Source organism: Ruditapes philippinarum, unplaced genomic scaffold (assembly GCF_026571515.1).
Source record: "Ruditapes philippinarum isolate M1 unplaced genomic scaffold, ASM2657151v2 ctg699_1_1_1_1, whole genome shotgun sequence".
Taxonomy (NCBI): Eukaryota; Metazoa; Mollusca; class Bivalvia; order Venerida; family Veneridae; genus Ruditapes; species Ruditapes philippinarum.
In genome coordinates, this window is record NW_026853134.1 from 54,973 (window position 1) to 74,874 (window position 19,902).

The 19,902-nt window shown below is 31.2% G+C and overlaps 1 protein-coding gene across 1 annotated transcript in view; it reads left to right on the top strand.

Moving 5' to 3' along the window:
• LOC132734687 (SH3 and cysteine-rich domain-containing protein 2-like) overlaps positions 1 to 19,902 on the top strand; it is a 62,233-nt gene that overhangs the window by 17,957 nt on the left and 24,374 nt on the right. The window contains exons 2-4 of the mRNA XM_060721480.1: positions 1,605 to 1,736; positions 12,573 to 12,645; positions 14,046 to 14,231. Coding sequence (XP_060577463.1) covers positions 1,605 to 1,736; positions 12,573 to 12,645; positions 14,046 to 14,231 — 391 coding nt within the window. The remainder of the gene's footprint in view (positions 1 to 1,604; positions 1,737 to 12,572; positions 12,646 to 14,045; positions 14,232 to 19,902) is intronic.

The window sequence follows — 19,902 nt, forward strand, 5'->3', positions numbered from 1 at the left end:
AATAGCTTATTGTGAACAATGAATAGCTTATTTTGTGAACAATGAATAACTTATTGTGAACAATGAATAACTTATTGTGAACAATGAATAGCTTATTTTGTGAACAATGAATAACTTATTGTGAACAATGAATAGCTTATTGTGAACAATGAATAGCTTATTGTGGACAATGAATAGCTTATTGTGAACAATGAATAGCTTATTGTGAACAATGAATAGCTTATATTGTGAACAATGAATAGCTTATTGTGAACAATGAATAGCTTATTGTGAACAATGAATAGCTTATTTTGTGAACAATGAATAACTTATTGTGAACAATGAATAGCTTATTGTGAACAATGAATAGCTTATTGTGAACAATGAATAGCTTATTGTGAACAATGTATAGCACATTATGAACAATGAATAGCATATTGTGAACAATGAATAGCTTATTGTGAACAATGGGTAGCACATTGTGAACAATGAATAGCATATTGTGAACAATTGATAGCATATTGTGAACAATGGATAGCATATGTGAACAATAGATCATGTATATGGTGGACAAGACTTGCTAATTAAAAGGAAATAATAATCAAGATTATATTTTTTTAAACAAGGAAGATTCCTTTTACTATGTTAGTTGTCTTGTTGTTATGTAATATGGTAATTGTCATAAGTGAAGCGTAGAATTTGGGAGTATTTTACTGCATTTTCTGGTCTGGTTCTCCCATTATGTTTCTATATCCAGAGACTGGTTAATATATATTCCAGGTGTAAATCATCAAGTGTGAAACTATTACCTGTCATCTAGTTACACAATTATCACTAAGCTCTAATTATCTTATATAACATCTTATGCTACTTCTTTATTCTATTTCCAATACATGACTGCCTTTAATCATCCATTTATTTTATTGGTATCAGTGGTTCAGTCTGTAACATTTAAGTACAAAAGATATATCGGTAAGACATGATAAGAAATATTAACTTGTGACTTGTCTGAAATTTTTACTATTTTTTATTTGCTTTATTTTGGTGTGTTAAATTTTTTCGACTTCAAGCAGCATGCCTAATTTTCATAAAAAAAATTTCAAAATGTATTAAAAAGTAACATATAGTCCAGTGAGCAAAGAAAGTAATTTATGAATAGCAAATGATACTTTAAATCTATAAAATTTACTAAAAAATAGGTCAGAAAATGCAAAAATATGCCTTATTGTGCTAGTCATACAGTACAAATTAAGTGATAAATACTGCAAAATCAGTCATTCATTGTATATATTGTGTAAATCATTTCCTGAATTGTGTATATTTTTACTTTTCTTAATATTTTTGAACATTTTTCTTATGGTTGATTTCCTTGAAATAGTTTGGTTCCCAAGGATAGAGGCATGCAGCTTTAATGCTACAAGTAAATTATACAAGCATATTTTACCAAAACGGGCTGATATTCAGTACTCAATTGTTAAGAGTTGATAAATTTACTGTATTTAATATTCATACAGGGCCATCTTTGGTCGCCATTGCTCAGTAGGTAAAAAAAATGGTTGGCAAACTGTTTTTTTAATGTGAAAGTATTCATTACTAATAGATTTTTTGTTTTTATATATTTTCAGATAGAGTTACTGACTCCAAAACAGAATGGTTCAATGGATGACGATCAAGAGAAGAAAAACCCATCCACTATACGTGGCATGTGGAAAAAAGCATTTAAAACATTGAAAAGCTCATCCTCTGTTGAAAAACTTGTAAGTACTTCATATACATATATAAAAGTCCTCCATTTACAAGATAGTGATGCCTGCAATATAATGCCAATCTTATACTGAAATAAATACAGTTAAAAGCTCATAATAGGACTGCTTCCATGATTTATGTTGAAATGTTATCAAATCACATAAATATTAAGTATTATCTTACTGATATAAATACAGTCAAGGGCATTAAGGAAGGGCTTCCATTATTTCATGTTGAAATGATAATTACCATATGACATAGATATTAAGTATTATCCATATTAGGACAAAAATAATAGCTTGCTAGGAATCACAGAAATCAATTTTCAATTTAATTCTGACATTAAAACGAAACAATTAAAAAACCAATATCATTAAAAGCCACAACTGATTTACACAAATTAATTGATTTTTAATCTACATACAAATTTTAAAGCTCTTAAAAGCACTCTGCTTTTGAAAATGGGACACATCCAGGGGCATTAATCAGAAAAAATACGGTATGATATAATGCTGAAAGGCATATATTAAAAGAAAGGTCAGTCTCATGCTGATATTGTAAAACATGGCAAATGACATAAATAATTTTGTATAGACATAATTGAAATGTCATGATCTTTATGTGGTTGACAACTGGTCATGTAATAAAATTGCTGGTACTAAAGAAATAATCTATATTGGAGTAAGAAGAATTGTGCCTATAAAATATCAATAATTATAGTCAAAAGAAGAAACATTAAAGGTCATTATCAAAAACTTAATTGAGCATGTTAATAACATGTTTAATGAGGACAGGTTACTCTCTAATATCCCCCTAGTATCAGCTTGATGAAGATTTCAACATGTGAAAAAATCATTGCAACAGTGAAAAAAGAATTTTTCAGGTCAAATTATATACCATAACTAATGTACACAAAACATGTAGTTGCACATTTAAAATAATAAATGAAAAATTGTCAAGTTACGAATTCTTACATTAAGTTTGAAATTATTTTTTGTCCAATAGGATTGCAGTATTTCAAATGAATCGTAACACATTTACTTTGGTAAATTGGCAAACTGTTAATCAGTCTAGTAAATCGACTGTTTATAAAATAATTTAAAACACTAAGCTGGTTATAATTTTTAGTACGTATTTACAAAATTAAAATAGTCACATGGCTGCGCCACGCCTGACCAATTTAATTTTGAAAATACGTACTAATAAAATTTAACCTATACTAAATGATGTTTTCGTAAAACACAACAAAAATATAAATCATTAGAGATTACTTAATGGCTTATCATAAGCTTATGTCCCTTTACATTGTGCCTGTATAGACACTTAGAAGGTTCCATGATCAACACTATGTGAACACATCTACAGATTTTTCTAAATTTTCATGTCTAGATGATTATTGTGTTTAACTTAAGCTGGGAAAGTTACATAATAAAACTACCTTTAAAGTCTGTTAACAACTTTATGTAAATACATGTATATAGAGAGCATTTATCAAAATATTAGATATATGGAATTTTAACATGATTGTGTTGCTTTGGAAACAGAAATCTTTCTTTGAGACAAATAAAGAAGATATTGGAAAAATATATAGATAATAAGACCTATAATTAGTAAGCTTACTTTATAGAGCATTCAAATAACACTGTTTACATGCTAATTACAGAGATTTCTCAAGGTGTGGTAGATATTTAATTCTTGTCATTTACAGACTTCCTCACAAAACATGGCAAGAAAATTACTTTATCCATTTAAGGCAAATCAAACCATATCATAATATTGGTTGTTTTCTGTTTTTGTACTTGATTATTTCAACAGAAATTTTTTTAAAAAGTAGTTTAATAATAATAATGCTCTAATTGAATAGTGAACATCACCTGATCTTGGTTTGTAATGGTCACATTAAAAGGTAAATGCAGTTCTTAGTCTGTTCCCTTTTTCAGACATTTTTCTTTCATCTATGTAGATTTGTCATGTTAATAATTAACTTTTCATCTTAAAGGTAATGGTTCATATTTGATTAAAAAAGTATTTAGTTTTTCTGTGACATTTATGAAGCGGTTATAGTCTTAAAGGCAAGCGGTTTCTTTTGAAAGGTACTTTGGTTTAGTAAGAGATTCTGGCACTGGAAAATGATTGTATTCAATATTTGACAGCATATTTACACCTTTTCATCCCAGGAGGACATATATTTACATATTTTTGATGTGGTTTGCCTGCTCTAATGGATGAAAACTTGAAATATATTAATGTGTCATGGTATTTTTGAAAGCCATTTTCTCTGTATAAAGTGTTAATTATGTGATGATTTAGGTCAAGTTTGCATAATTTTGTTCATCATTTATAAGGCAGGCACAATGTTATTGGTTTCAATGGAGGAATTTTTTCTGCTAAGCAGATAGTTTTATAGCTATTACATGTTTTGGATCCTGGCTTAATTAGTCGCCGGTAGAAACCGGCGACTATATTTGTAACAGTTTAATATTATACCTATGGTAGGAGAAGGCATTAATTTCTGTAAATAAAAGCATAACAATTACTGAACAATTAAAGACCACAATTGTTTTCAGTAATCTCAAAAATTCAAACATACAATAATGTTGCTCAATGAAATGAAATATTCAAATATTGACATCGTAAAAAGCAACATTACAGTTTTTATAAAATGAATTAATAACGTATCCCTATGGATAAGTCATTGAATTTAGGGATGTTTTTCCTTTTTTCAAAGTGTCAAGCGTTGCTATTTTATGATAAATAAATCATGCATGATATTTGAAATGACACTTTTAAATTATCTGGTTGTTTGTATGTTATGAGACCTATTCTATTTTTTTATCTTATTTATTATAAACAGCTTCTCCCAGAATCACGTGACTACACGTTATATGTTATTGTTATAAAATCTATTAATAGTAACAAATGGCTGATTAGACAGACATACAGGTAACTTGTGAATGGTTGGCAGCTGATAAAAGTGCAAATCAAAGTAATTTTGTATGAAAAATCTCGGTATGACAGTAGGGCCGGAATCGTATTGGATACACAGAGAAAACTCGCACTGAAAGGCAATTAAACGTTAACTATATCGTATGTAACGAAATGAATATTGATTTCAGCTAAATAATATATTTTTTCGATAGTGCATAAGAATAATTGTTTTATGCAGACACCACTTTTACAGTAGAATTACATTGTTTTATGCAATAATTAAGCATATATATTTTCAAAGTCACTTTGCAAATATTCAATGATCGGTAATAATTTGACGGTAATTATCGGATTCTGAAGAAAACCATACGGAGTTCAAATGTATGGTACAACGGTATATGTATAAAGTAGAATTACAAGTAGAATTATAATCATATCACTTGCTTTACAAGCCTCGATGACAAGGTGTTAGATTTATAGTTACTGTAGGTTCAATAAAGTGATTTTTTATGTTTTCTTTTATAATACTTTTTGCAATTGCAAAACTTGACGATTTATCAAAATTATGAAATAAAAAAGTGCTAGAAATGTTTCATAAAGTTGAAAGATATAATAAAAATCAATTTATGAAAACTACACACAGGATTTGTCCAAGATTCGAACTTGCGCCTACTACATATGTAGGTTACAACTTCGTCATACTTACCACTAGGCCATCGAGCAGTATTAATTGATATAATTATACATGTAATTATACTTACAAAAAAATCGTTAACATTATTCATAATAAATTATGTAAGCTAACAAAACAGCTCCCGAAAATTATTGAGTCTCGGGTAAATATTGCCAAACAATACTTGCTTATTTAATAATGATAACAGTTTCTTGACAAAATTGCTAAGCAAGTTTGCTTCAAATATGATGTTTTATTATAACATAACATATATAAATTCATTGCATAAAACTCTTTTACAAAGTTTATAGCAAGAAAGATGTAATTGTGGCAAGTACATGAAAACGTGTTTATGAATAAACATTACTGAACTTATTGTTCCTCATTTCTTTATACTCGAACCATTAAACTGATATTTTCTTTTATTTATGATAATACAATCATATTTCTATCCGGCGACTTGATGCTTTAGCATCAAAATCTCTACTTGTGTAAGTTACTGTGATACAAAAGTAAAGGTAAACATTGTCCAAATTAAACTGGGTAAAGGTTAAGGGATCCTAGAATCCAATTCATCCCAATATTTTGAAAATTGGTTAAATTTGATTATCTTTTTATATATACTGAAACCAAAAAAGAAACTTTTGCATAGTATGTGCCAGTTGTTCAAGGGTACCACTTAGATGTACACACTTATATACATGTAGTAGCTTGTAAAACTTGTTTTGTTTGCAAAATCGGTCAGCTAATCCCCGTATAAAAGCCCGATATGTTTATTCAACGTAAAAATTGAGTTTCAAAAGGATTGTAAAACTGTACTAACATGTCTACATTCAAACTTGGTGAAAGTTTCTTTTTTGTTTCAGTATAGTCCCAAAAATTTGGGAAATTTAGGTTATGATCCCTGTTTGCAATGAAAACTAATGGTTGAAATTTACAGAGTTGTGTTATGTAAGTCTGTCAATGAGAAATAATCACATGCCCACTTGTACCAGTTTAAGTGGTGTTCAATATTCAACACAAAAAGTTAGGGCTTTTGTAACTATTCCAAACACCTCTTACAATTGGATAGAAGAAATATTATGATATTTAACTGAAAGTGTATCGTTTTAGGAAAACTGTATGTTGCCATTTTTGCATCAAGAACCAAACTGAAACTAATGTCCAGTCATTTTTGATTGGCCTTTTGTTTATTTTTGTCACTGCTAATAGAATCACATTTTCCATGATAATGATTTTCCTATTGTTCACTTTCTACTTGCATTCCCTATAGAAATGTAACACCCAATATAAATATGTAGTGATAGTGGATTTAAATTCTAGAAATAGATAGTAAAAAGGGATAGCTATATAGCTATATTTTGAAATCAGCAAAAAGAAATTTACTTCTGCACATAGATATGATATTGAAAAAAGCCTTTTTATATGGAAAGAGTGATTAGGCAATAAAATAGAATCAGCTAAGTTGTAATTACCTCATGCTGTGTGCATAACATTACCATAATGTTGTCATTTGCATTTATAAATGTTCCTGGAGTAAGAATTGAAGAGTCTTAAATGTTATGACAATATATCATAGACAAAATGATGGAACTAACAAGTGAAAGTGGAAATAAAGATTGTTCAGTGAAGTTTTTCTTGGGAGAGAGGAATCTATCAGGTCCTCCAACTAACAAGGGGTCGCCCAACCCTAACAAGGATAATAGCAGTCAAAAGAATAAAAAGGCTGGAAAAGGCTCATATAGAAAATTCTTGACTGTTGATGACGACATTGAAGAAGTATTTAAATCTTTACCTCATGATGATTGTATGGAAAAAGAAGAGATATCAGAAAAAATGAAAAACCATTTGAAAAGAAGTTCGAGCTTCAGCCAGTACATCAGGAAAAAATTGCTGTCCCCAATTATAGAGCGGAGGAAAGGGAAATCTCAACGTGGTATCCAAAGTTCCCTTGTTAAGTCTGGAAAAGCGCATGTAGAGGAATCTGGAATATTTGATAAAGATAATCCATCTATTGATGAAGATGATTCTACAGTTGGAAGTGATGTGATAGAAAAAACAGACTCTCCCAACATAGGGCTAATGATGAAAAGCTTATTTCTCAAGTCAGAGACCAATGACACGGAATTTAAAGCCATAGATCCGCTAGATATGGAGAGGCGGATAACTTGTGACCCTAGAAATGTCTTTACTCAAAAAAGTAAAAAGTATAGAGCTAGCTTGGGTGCAGTGGATAAAATTAAACATAAAGTGACTGCCAGTAAAAGTTCATCTTTCACACATATAGGCCAGAGAGACACATATAATTATGATGCATCTGCTAGTACAGGTGATGTTCCTGTTGCAAGTGTTAAGCTCCTTAGTGTTGTTGATGACTCAAAAATTTGTTTATTTGACGATATTTGTGTTACAGAAAGATTGGATGATAGAGTGCAAAAAAGGGCAGAAATGTTTAGAAGAAATAGCTCTCCTGAAATACACCCTAGACCATCAACAAAATCTAATTTCATTTCAATCTTTGATATATTTCGAGAGAAAAAAGTTGGGAAGAATATTGAAAACAGAAGCTTGTCAAAACCAGATTTAAGAAAAAGATGTGATTCTGACAGCAGAAAATTACGAAGAGACAAAAGTGACCCATATATTTCAAGTTACACAAGCAGTTCTTCAAAATTGAGAAAGGGTAGTAGCTGTTCATCTTTTGCCTCTAAGAGAGGAACTCCAGTGTTAAGTAGAGATAGTAGTTTTGCGTCACCATTTGCCTCGAAACGAGGAACTCCTGTTTTAAGCAGAGAGAGTAGTATTGCTTCCTCCTTTGCCTCGAAAAGAGGAACACCGATTTTAAGTAGAGATAGTAGTTTTGCCTCTAAAGGTACCCCAAAATCTGGTCGTGGAAGTAATTCTAATTCACCATATGGTTCGAAAAAAGGAACACCAAAATTAAGTAGGGAAAGCAGTCTTGCATCGCCTTTAACTGAACGAGGGAGATATAGTGTTTCTCCTTGCACTTCAAGACGTAGATTGAATCAAGAAAGCAAAATCTCATTACTTAGTATTAATTCAAGCAAAGGACAGTCAGTTACACCAGAAGATCAAGGATATATACAAAAACCAAAGAAAATTTCTAAAGTTAATAGCCAACCCCAGTTAGAGGTAAAAAGCAGACTGCCTACCCCAAAGCTTAAAAGGAGAAAAAGTACCCCAAGATTAAAGAGACACAGAGATTCAGAAAATGAAAAACCAAAGTTGATGCAGTCTGAAGATAATTTAAAATTGAAGAAACAGGTAGACCTTGTGCATGGTTTTGATGGAGGGCCAGTAGTTAAACAGAGAACTGCTGGTCATTCTGCTGAAATAGGAAGAAAGTCGGATAGACCTAGAAGTTTAAGTGAACATAAGACTACACAGAAGATACAGGGCAAAGCAAAATCAGAGAAGAGTGTTACCACAAGGAAGAGTCGAATAGATTATTATCAGCTTTCAGTTGATGATAAGATAGAGAAGTGGCTGGAAAATGTATCTGCTGTAGGTGTACTTCTTGCTTTTGTTGAGAATTTGTTGTTTTTGTTGTAATTATGGTTGTTTCTGTTGAAATTATTGCTGCTATGTTGAAAGTATTGAAATATTGTTATTTTTGCTGAGGTGTTGTTTATGTTTTTGTCTATTTGTTTCCTCAAAGTTTTGTTTCTCTTAAACTTGGGACATAATAAAATGGGACAAGTAACTATACCTACTAGATAAGCAGTCTTATGTTGGTGTTCAATTGGCACCTGTTTGATGGATAAATATAATGGTCAGTTCCTATATTTATGTTGTTATATTGAAAAATTAGATCAATGAAATCTATTTTAATTCTAAAGGACTGTTTAAGTCTTATGACAGTTGACTCATATTTTTCTTATTTACACTGTTTACTTCTGGCAAAGACTTTTTATAAAGATCAACAAGACAAAATGGTGGCGAGTGCAGCTAATTTGATGATAAGATAAGATGGTGCTTAAATACCTTCAGTTGTCTGTCCCTTTATATCATGTCCCAGGATGAACTGAATGTTCTTTTTGTTAAACTTATTCTTCTGCTTAGTGGTTAAATGCATGTAGCTTCATATTTTCTTAAACTTTTTTTGTGGCAACTTTAGTGAAAACCTTTGGATGGTATGTTGAGTGTCACTTGTTACCTATAGAACATATTGTTGGATAACAAAAAGAAAAAAATATGAGGATTCATTTTTTAATGCTTATCTAAAAGTTATATTTCCATTTTGTTCATAATGATAATCATCACTTTAGAAGTTACCCTAAAACTTACCAATATATTACCAACCAGGGAGCAACAAAATAATCTTACTAAGATATCTGATGAATAAGTTCAATTACTTTCTAAATTACAAAATTTTAGTAAGGTTAATTGCAGTAGGACTGTTTAGTTGTAGGGGAACTCTACTGAAATATTTTGGCATGACAAAACATTCAAGATAAATGTAAGATGAAGTTATAAACCAGTAACTTCTGTGCAAAATTTCAGGTAATTTTAAGCTCTCACCATTTTTCCAGAATAATTATTTTATTTGTAAATTGACACATTTGTCTATTAGACATACCTTTAAGATAAACTCTCTTATAGACATATGCACTCCTCTATTAGTCGCAGTAAAATTCAATGACTAGACAAAGTTTTATTATATTCTAAGGCACAGTGTCATCTGTATTACAATCATTTATACAACTCTTTCAACCTTTTAGATGCTGTCACCTATAAAATCATGTCACATGATCATTAAACCACAGCCCAGAGATTAGACATGCTTTCTTTTTCAACTTCCTTTTATAATTATGTCAGATGAATTATACAAAGAAAATACTGAAAAGTGTATCTTTTCTAAAAACAGAAAATTTTACTATATTTGATTGATTAAAGAGAGAAAAGCGAAATAGTAAAGATCAGCTGAAGATGAGGGTTCATTTCCATCCCTCCGTGAAAATTGAGATAGATGATTATGATGCACCAAAACACAATGCAAAACAACTCTGGCGTAGATTATTTCATGTTATCCTGGCAACTAGAAACATGGTGAAGTAGAAATATGATATATGTACACAATTTACAAATACATATATATGTGTACTGTTCACTTGCTAGATTTTGGTGATGGAAAAGATACTGTATCTTTTTATATCAGGGAAAGGCAAAATATAAATCATACTTTGTCATGTGTTTATTATATATAACAGGTATTTACTCATATATTGTTGTTGTTGTGGGTTTTTTTTGCACTCCTGTCAGCGATTATTATAAGAAGCACTGTTTCACTCATATTATTATTTTTTTAAAGGAGACAGTGTTTTCACTTGTGTAATTATTGGCAATGTAAAGGGACACTAATTTCACTTGTAAGATAATTGGCAACATAAAGCAACATTCATTTCACTCATAAAATTATTGGCAATGTTAAGAGACTCTAATTTCACTCATATAATTGTTGGCAATGTAAAGAGTTACTAATTTTACTTGTTAAATAATTGGCAACATAAAGCGACACTAATTTCAGTCATAAAATTATTGGCAATGTAAAGAGTTACTAATTTCCCTTTTAAAATTATTGGCAGTATATAAAGACAGTCTTATTTCACTCATATAATTATTGGCAATATGAAGAGACACTAATTTCACTCATATTATTGGCAATGTAAAGAGTTACTAATTTCACTCGTAAAATTATTGGCAATGTTAAAAGACACTTATTTCACTCATAAAATTATTGGCAATGTTAAAAGACACTTATTTCACAAATATAATTATTGGCAATGTAAAGGGAAACTAACTTATTTCAGTAATACAATAATTGGCAATGTAAAGAGACTTATATTTCAGACAGTAATTTCACTCATATGTTATGTAGATGTATCACTCAAATACTTATTGGGTTAGGGTTACATTCTGTTCATTAATATACCCTATAAAAGTCATAGATATAGATAAATCATTGTTTTAAAAGAAAACATTTTCACTGTATATCATTGTTTCTGATGTTAGGCATGATTTTATCCATATGTTCATTGTTTCTGGACCTCTGTTTGACTTTTTATTTAACAATTTGAAAAAGCATTAGGATTTAAGAATAGGTACCTGTAAGTCATTACATGTGCATTCTTAGGTGGCCTTTTATTCTCCCTTATTGTTCTTTTAGGGAAAATATAGCCACAAGTTACAAGCTTACAAAAACATCAAAGAAAAAAGTACAGTAACCTATTGTTCCTGTAGCCACCTTGGTATCAAAAAGTTAGCACAGGTGTACAAACAATAGTGGAAATGTCATTTAAGAGTCCAATGGTTTTTATCTAGGCATGATTCCAAATATATCCTGTAATCAAAAGACTTAAAAAGTTATGGATATTTATGATGTTTAATTTAAAGTGTGAAATATTCATGAATTATGACAGAAATGTCTAAACATTTATGAACTTTTGATATAATTAAATGTGCTGAATATTAGAAATGTACCTTAAAATAGAAATATACTGAATAGCTTAAAATCTACTTAATATTCATGGGCTTTTGATAAAAACATACTGAATATTCATAAACTTGTATCGCATTGAAAGGATCAGTATACTTGATAATGAGAAATTATTTAAAACCATGTGTATTCACTTCTGTTCAATTACCGTAGTTAGAATGGCAAAAAATTATGCAACACATGATGAATAGAACTGATAAATACATGTCAGGGATTAACATTTTAAATGGCATTATATCCATTTTTTCATTGTCAAGTTGAGATAAATTAATTGACTGTACATATTTCAAAAGATTGACTATTATCAACAGTTAATATCTTTTATATTAAGAATTGAAAGTTACAGGTCAATTCCAATTATTTACAGAAATTCTCTTGAACCATGTGAGTTATTTCTCATTATGTGAAGTACATTATAAAATTGAAAGGAATTATGGCAAAACATAAACTTATTTTGACTTTCACCTATTCATGCACTATATACCCATGGATGGCCATAATGTCACTTACAAAAGGTGCTCTTGAATCCACAGATACAATGATTCCACGGAAGTGCTTGTGAAAATGAAATTTTCAAACATCAAGCATCATAAAATAAAAGTTTGCCTTTTTTAACCTTAAAGCAATAAATGTGTGTACTAATTACTTCATAGATGTACAAAAAATTATAATCATTCATTGATGTTTGAAATGTCTTTTTAATGAGAACGTTGCCTTTTTTCTTTACAGTCAAAGAAGAGTAGTTTTAGTAAAAAGAAACAGAGTTCCAAAGATGCAGATGATGAAGTAGAACAGCTGAGTGGTATGTTTTTACTTATGCTGTATATTTAATGTATTTGCCCTGCTTTGAATTTGGATCAACCCACTTAATATTTAGGGCAAATTTAATATTTAGGACTTTTCTCAAGGAATATAAAAAAACTGAGCTATCAACTGTATAAAATATGATAAACAAGATCAACAAGGAAAGGCTGCCTTCAATGAATGCAAAAGTTTAGTCAGACTGCACATGTTTGTGGGCTTGTGTGGCAAAGGCTGCTAGCTTCAGGTTACAACAGTCTGGCCTAGATCTTGACAAGTGGCAAAGGCTGCTAGCTTCATGTTACAACAGTCTGGCCTAGATCTTGACTAGTGGCAGAAAGGCTGCTAGCTTCATGTTACAACAGTCTGGCCTAGATCTTGACTAGTGGCAAAGGCTGCTAGCTTCAAGTTACAACAGTCTGGCCTAGATCTTGACAAGTGGCAAAGGCTGCTAGCTTCATGTTACAACAGTCTGGCCTAGATCTTGACAAGTGGCAAAGGCTGCTAGCTTCATGTTACAACAGTCTGGCCTAGATCTTGACAAGTGGCAAAGGCTGCTAGCTTCAGGTTACAACAGTCTGGCCTAGATCTTGACAAGTGGCAAAGGCTGCTAGCTTCATGTTACAACAGTCTGGCCTAGATCTTGACTAGTGGCAAAGGCTGCTAGCTTCAGGTTACAACAGTCTGGCCTAGATCTTAACTAGTGGCAAAGGCTGCTAGCTTCAGGTTACAACAGTCTGGCCTAGATCTTAACCAGTGGCAAAGGCTTGCTAGCTTCAGGTTTCATCTGTCTGGCCTAGATCTAAACTAGTGGCAAAGGCAGATAGCTTCAGGTTCCAGCAGTCTGGTCTAGATCTAAACAACTGGCAAAGGCTTCTAGCTTCAGGTTCCAGCAATCTGGCCACAAGCTGGCCTAAATCTAAACTCTTGACAAAGGTTCAGGTTCCCACAGAAATTGTTCAATCCTCAGGCTAGCTAGAATGTTTTAATTTAGCTTTGACATTGAATTATTATTGTCATTTGTCTCTCATCACTAATAACATGTACGTGGGATTAGCAATTGATCACTTGCTGATAAATTGGTAATCCAGGAAAGCCAGTTAGGCGGACAGAAGGCTGAGATATGACCAAGACTGTGTTGAAATCAGCATAAAACCAACAAACAAGTGCACCAATGAACACAGACTAGATCTCTATTACTTTTTGATTATATTTTAGCAGGCCCTTTTTTTGTTTTTAATTGCTGAAATAAATGACTTTTGACAGTGTTTATTGGACCCCAATGAAGGTATGCTAAATATTAAAACTGGTAGTTTCAATAAAATATAAGAAGAAAGAAAACTGAGTTTCAATGTGTTGTTCTCCCTTTCTTACTTATCTAATTTTGTTTAATTTTTTAAGGTGGTCCAGTAGATCCTGTGTACAGTCTCTTGAAATGTGCCGCTGACCTGCCGCGATCGGGTGGTAAATCTCCATGCCTCTTACATCAACACTGTAGTGGCCAGCATACACCTGCGTATGTCCGCTACCCAAGTGGTGGAGATAGCAGCGGTAATACATCCAAAACATCTAGTCCATCCTCCTCCGGTAAGTCACGCCCTACAATTCTCTCAATATACCATGATAATCACTTGTAGCTCTGTCTTAAAACTGTTGTGTTTATAAAAATTTGTTTAATTCATAAATACAGCAGTTTTATTATTTTCGATACGATGACAAGAATAAAGTAGAATATTTATGTAGTACCAAAATCTAGTTTCATCCTATGACTATTGTATTTAGAATTCATGCCCAAAATGCCAGTCAACAAGTTTCATTACCTGATTCCTTTATTTGATGGGGGAAGGCATGGAAATGAAGGAATCAGTCTAATTTTTTCCGTTACTTTTAAGACTGGTTCCAAATCATGTTTTAGGACTGGGTTATTTTGCTAGTAAAAGATAGGTATTAATTTTTTAGTAAAAATTTATTTTTTAATAAAAATCTTTTAAGTTTAAGCTTCTAAGCTAGTCATTTTATTTATACTATTTAGTGTCAGAAGAATTAAGTAGGGTTTCTTTTTCTTTTGTTTATAGGTTAATGTAGAAAACTTTTCATTTCATATATGCATTTATGATAGGCATTCATTTATAAGTCAGTGAGGTTTCATATAGTGAAAACAGCAAGAGAGCTTAAAGCAATGAATAAAAAAATATATATAACACATATTTGAAAACAGAATGAACAAAAGAAAATCATGATCATTAATTTTTATGGTCTGATGAAAATGAAGGTTTTGATATATTCATCTTTGAGTAAAAGGGTTAGCAAAAATCGACCTAACATTTTCACTTATGGGAATAAACTGACTTAAAGATGATCATTAATGACTAAGTTTGTTGTTAGTTTTGCCATTTTGCAAACAAATAGTTGAGCGTTTCATTTTTCAGCTGTAATCTGCAGTAATTTTAGCGGATCAACCAATGATAATGTGCCTCACAGCTCTAAACCTGCCTACTTGCATTTAGACCACACCTCTTTTCCTGATGAGCACACCCCTTCGACCAATCAGAGTGCAGCAAGATCATGTTGCCATGCTACTAAATCTTGTAACCACTCCTTAGTAGAAAAACTTGATATAAATAAAGTGTACAGTAGAATCCAGCACAAAACTTCTCCTCTAAATACACCTGAGGCACCTGAGGGCGAGACTGTCCCTTGTTTCACTGGCTATATAAGAAGCGAGGGTACAGTTGGTTGATTTTGTGCTAATGTTTTTCAGAAAACAAATTACCAAAACTATAAACGGTCTATAGTTAACAGAGCTGTTAAGACATGAGAAGTTGAAGTGAAGTTGATATTTTATATTATCAACTAGACACCTGTACCAATTAATTTTGAATTATTTTATTGAAATTTGAAGCGATTCTTTTTCCACATGATTGATTTTTTTGTTTAACCAATATGTTGTTGATAAGGAAGCTTTGTAGCGATGCTTGTAGTTTTCCACTATGCTATTATGTTTTGCACTGTTTACATCGGAACATTCATTTTAAGACATTTGATTGGTTAGGCTTGCTTTGTTGGGCGTGTTTCAAATTTTAGCTTTCCTAGGTGCAGCATACCTTAGGTGAACTTTCTTGCCCACTCAGTATCCAATAGAAAAGTTTCTTTTCTTTTTTTTGTAACAAATTAAAGATTGGTATGTGAATTACACAATATTGAAATGAACAAGTTGTGATTTTTTTTCAAACTGAGTGACTGAATATTAAGATTTTGCTTTCCTATCATTTTTGCCAGCTTTTCAATTCATGTGAGTGATATAGGTTCAAAATAGTCCTCTTGTTACATTATTTATATGAGGTGGAAGTAACATTCTTGCTTTGATTGAATAACTAATTTTGTTGCGTCTTTCTAAAGTTGTTAATAACTTGTTTGTTGAGTGATATAACTGGTCTATGTGCAGTATTTTATGTCATGTTTAATGATGTCCTGTGATGGCATGGACTGGTGGTTGGAGATTGTAGCATTGTTTGATAAAAGTGTAGATAAAGTATCACTTAAATTACATTTTATGGTTAGTACGAGTCCTTATTCGGATGATGACGGTTCTGTTGCAATTTCTTTACATTTTTCTTGTTATTTTTTTTTTTTTTTTTTTTTTACTGTGCGGAAAGAAAAAAAATGGCATTGCAGTTTTAAACTTTCTCATTTAGAATTTCCAATCCTTTTAAACTATGTCACCAGACAATATTTATTTGTGTCTATCTGTGAAGTAAAAAGTCATTATTTTCTGATCATTATTTCACATTCATAGTTGTTTAAAGGTAGGAGGTGTAATTATGATAACTATTCCACCAGAAATAGTGTTTTTAGGATTTCTCCTTCATTTTGGATATATTTGGGTATTTTTCACTCTCATATTTTAACCTTTTGATCACAATTTTCACATATAGCATTCATCTTTGTACAACTCATTGTCGTAGTCACAAATGCACATTGCATCATTTAGATCAATCAGCACATTATTGGAATGAAGCTTACAGCACCTGTCTTTCAGTTTTATTGTTACCAGAGCAGCCTTTTACCAGTACTACATCACAGGATTAACGTTTGATAATAGCACATCAGTATTTCTGTTTTTACTCCAACATTCCAATTTATTTTTTCTTTGTTTTTGACAGTGATGAAATTTTATTTGTTATCACCTTTTGATTTGTAGATGTAAGAGCTTGTGCTTCACCTGACAACCTAGGCTCAGACTTCAAGAATTTCTACAAAGTTAGCAGCCCTGCCAAGAAAAAAGCTTCAGCCTTTGACCCTGTTTTACCTTTATAAGGCTAGATAAAATAATATTACTTTGCCTTGCCCTTACCCATATTAATGTGATATTTTCCCTGCAATTATTTTTTATTAATTTAGAGAAAAATAAGTTTTATGTTTTGAAAGAGAAAGCATGAGTGAGATTTTTTTGGTATTAATAAATCAGATAATATATTAATATAAAATAATTTTCTTGTAAGAAAATTGATTGTTTGGTAATGAAGTAAATCGCAAGTCAATAACTTGTCAATTTTTTTCTTTAATTATACCCCCAAAAACGAAGTTTGGGGGGTATATAGGAGTCACCCGGTGGTTGGTCGGTCGGTCCAGACGTCCGTTGCATTTTCCTTGTCCGGAACATAACTCAAAGACTAATGGTCGGCATTCAATATAACTACATACAATGGTCAAGCACATTGAAAGGAAGTGCAGTGCACAAGAACCATAACTCTATCTTGACTTATTACAGAGTTACTGCCCTTTGTTACTTTTCCTTGTCCGGGGCATAACTTGAAAACTACTGGTTGGAATTCAAAACAACTTCATACAATTGTCAAACACAATAAGGGGAAGTGCAGTGCACAAGAACCATAACTATCTAAAGTAATTACAAAGTTACTGCCCTTTGTTGCTTTTCCATTGCTTTTTTTTTGTCCGGACAATAACTTAAAGACTAATAGTTTGAATTCAATATAACTACATACAATGGTCAAGCACATTGAGAGGAAGTGCAGTGCACAAGAACCATAACTCCATCTTTACTAATTACAGAGTTATTGCCCTTTGTTACTTTTCCTTGTCCGGAGCATAACTTGAAAACTACTGTTTGGAATTCAATAAACTTCATACAGTTGTAAAGGACAGTAAAAGGAAGTGCAGTGCACAAGAACTATAACTCTATCTTCAGTATTAAAATAGAGTTATTGTCCTTTGTCTTTCTGGACTTATTACAGAGTAATTCAATTTAACTTCATCAATGGCCAACCACATTGAAAGGAAATGCAACATATAAGAACCACAACTATCTTTAATTGCCCACAACCATAACTCTATATTTCAATTCTTTTACAAGGTATTCTGTTACTAGTAACATCCTCATTTCCAAAGCAGTCTTGTAGGGGTATTAATCACATTAAGTGATAGTTCTAGTTTTAATCAATTTATCAGAAAGGTAAATATACAGTTTGTAAGATATTCTGTCAAAGAATAAAATAATTTCTTCCCCTTCAATGAAATCTTTGCTGATGGTCAAGATCTGAAAGAGAGCCACTGTCTGAAATACAATTTTAACTTAAAAGAAAAAAATGTATTTTCTCCCGATAAATGTTTTGCTTCATATCTGAGTGAATGTCCATGGAAATATGATACTTAAAATTACACTTAGTCTTCCAATTGAAAAATAGAAAACACGTTTTTCCCACCAAAGAAATCTTTGTTTAAAATCATTCTTAAAAAAAGAGCTTATGAAATACTAGCTTCTACTCTAAATATGGAATACATATGGTTCAACCAATGTAAGTTTTCTAATGAATGTGATACCTTTTGTACAATTCAAAAGAGGATTCAAATTATTATTACAACTGACCAATGATAGTTTTTTAGATGTAGTAAATTAATAAATGTATGAAATATCTCATGTGCTTTGGAAAAAATAAAAGTTATTAAGGATTGCAAAATAATTTCATTAATATTAACTATAATTGTCAGGTATTATGTGTACTTATGTTAAAGGGACTCCACTGAGGGTGTTAAACATGACGGGACGGGAAATAATTTTTCAAGATTATTTTTCCATTTGATGTTGGTCTAGACCAATAACTTTTATGCAAAATTTCAAATCAATTGCTCACATCACTTTTTCCAGAATAATTAATTGTGAGAAATGACCCAAATTTGAAAAGCCTTGCAATGCTTTACACTCAAATCAGGCTGAAAGTAGCATAAAAGTATAATTTTCAATATATTTCTAAATATATTTTTAAATTTTCTAATGCTATTCTGTATTAGGAATTAAAATTTTATGTTATACGTTTTTGGACTTCAGTGGAGTTCCTTTAAAATATTAAGCTGCAATTATTTTTAAAAAGAGTTGTTTACCATGGCCAGATACCTGTTGTAGAAAGATGAAGATATGGGGGAAGTTAATCATTGAGAAAATTAGAACAATCAATATATTTTAACAATTTGAATGTGATACTTTGAATGCATTGTTAGTGATAAACTGGCTTATTGGATTGGCAGAACACATTTTGCATGAGTCTTGTATTATTGCATGGGTTCTAGAAGGGATTTTATTATAGCATCTTAGTTGCTTTTCTTGGCATAAATTTGTAAAGGTCAGATTATTGTTTGACATTCTTTTTGAGAAGTTTGTTTGGTATGGAACCTAATTTGGGCCATTATATATATACATACATAATATGTATTCTATATGAGATGAATTTATGAGTCAGGGTCCTTGTAAACATTTGTTTACATAAAAATAATTATGTCTAATGGTAATCATACTGTTTAACATTGATTTTTGTTTTTCAGAACAAAGACTTTGCATTTGTGTATTTTTAACTGTTAAAAATTAAAACTATGTTTTAATTGTTAACTCTTTTGATGTAACTTTGACATTAAAATACATCTTCTTTTCCAGACGTTTGGATCTTCATTTTGAAAGTTGCATTTTTGATTTTTTATCTTAATCTAAATTTTAATCTTAATCTTTTTTTAAAAGAAAAAAATTGTCTTAAATCAAGTTTCCAAGTTACTTAAGGTTGTATTAGATAGCAAATATAATAGAAGTTAAAGAAACTTTAAGAAACAACAAGGACCCTGACTTTTAAACAAGTCCATTACAACAAACTGTGCTCCATATTATATTGAAACTAAGGTTACTAGTACAATATTATTGAAGGTGTTGCTAGGTAACACTTTGTTTCTTGTAGGACCACCAGTTCTAGCTGAA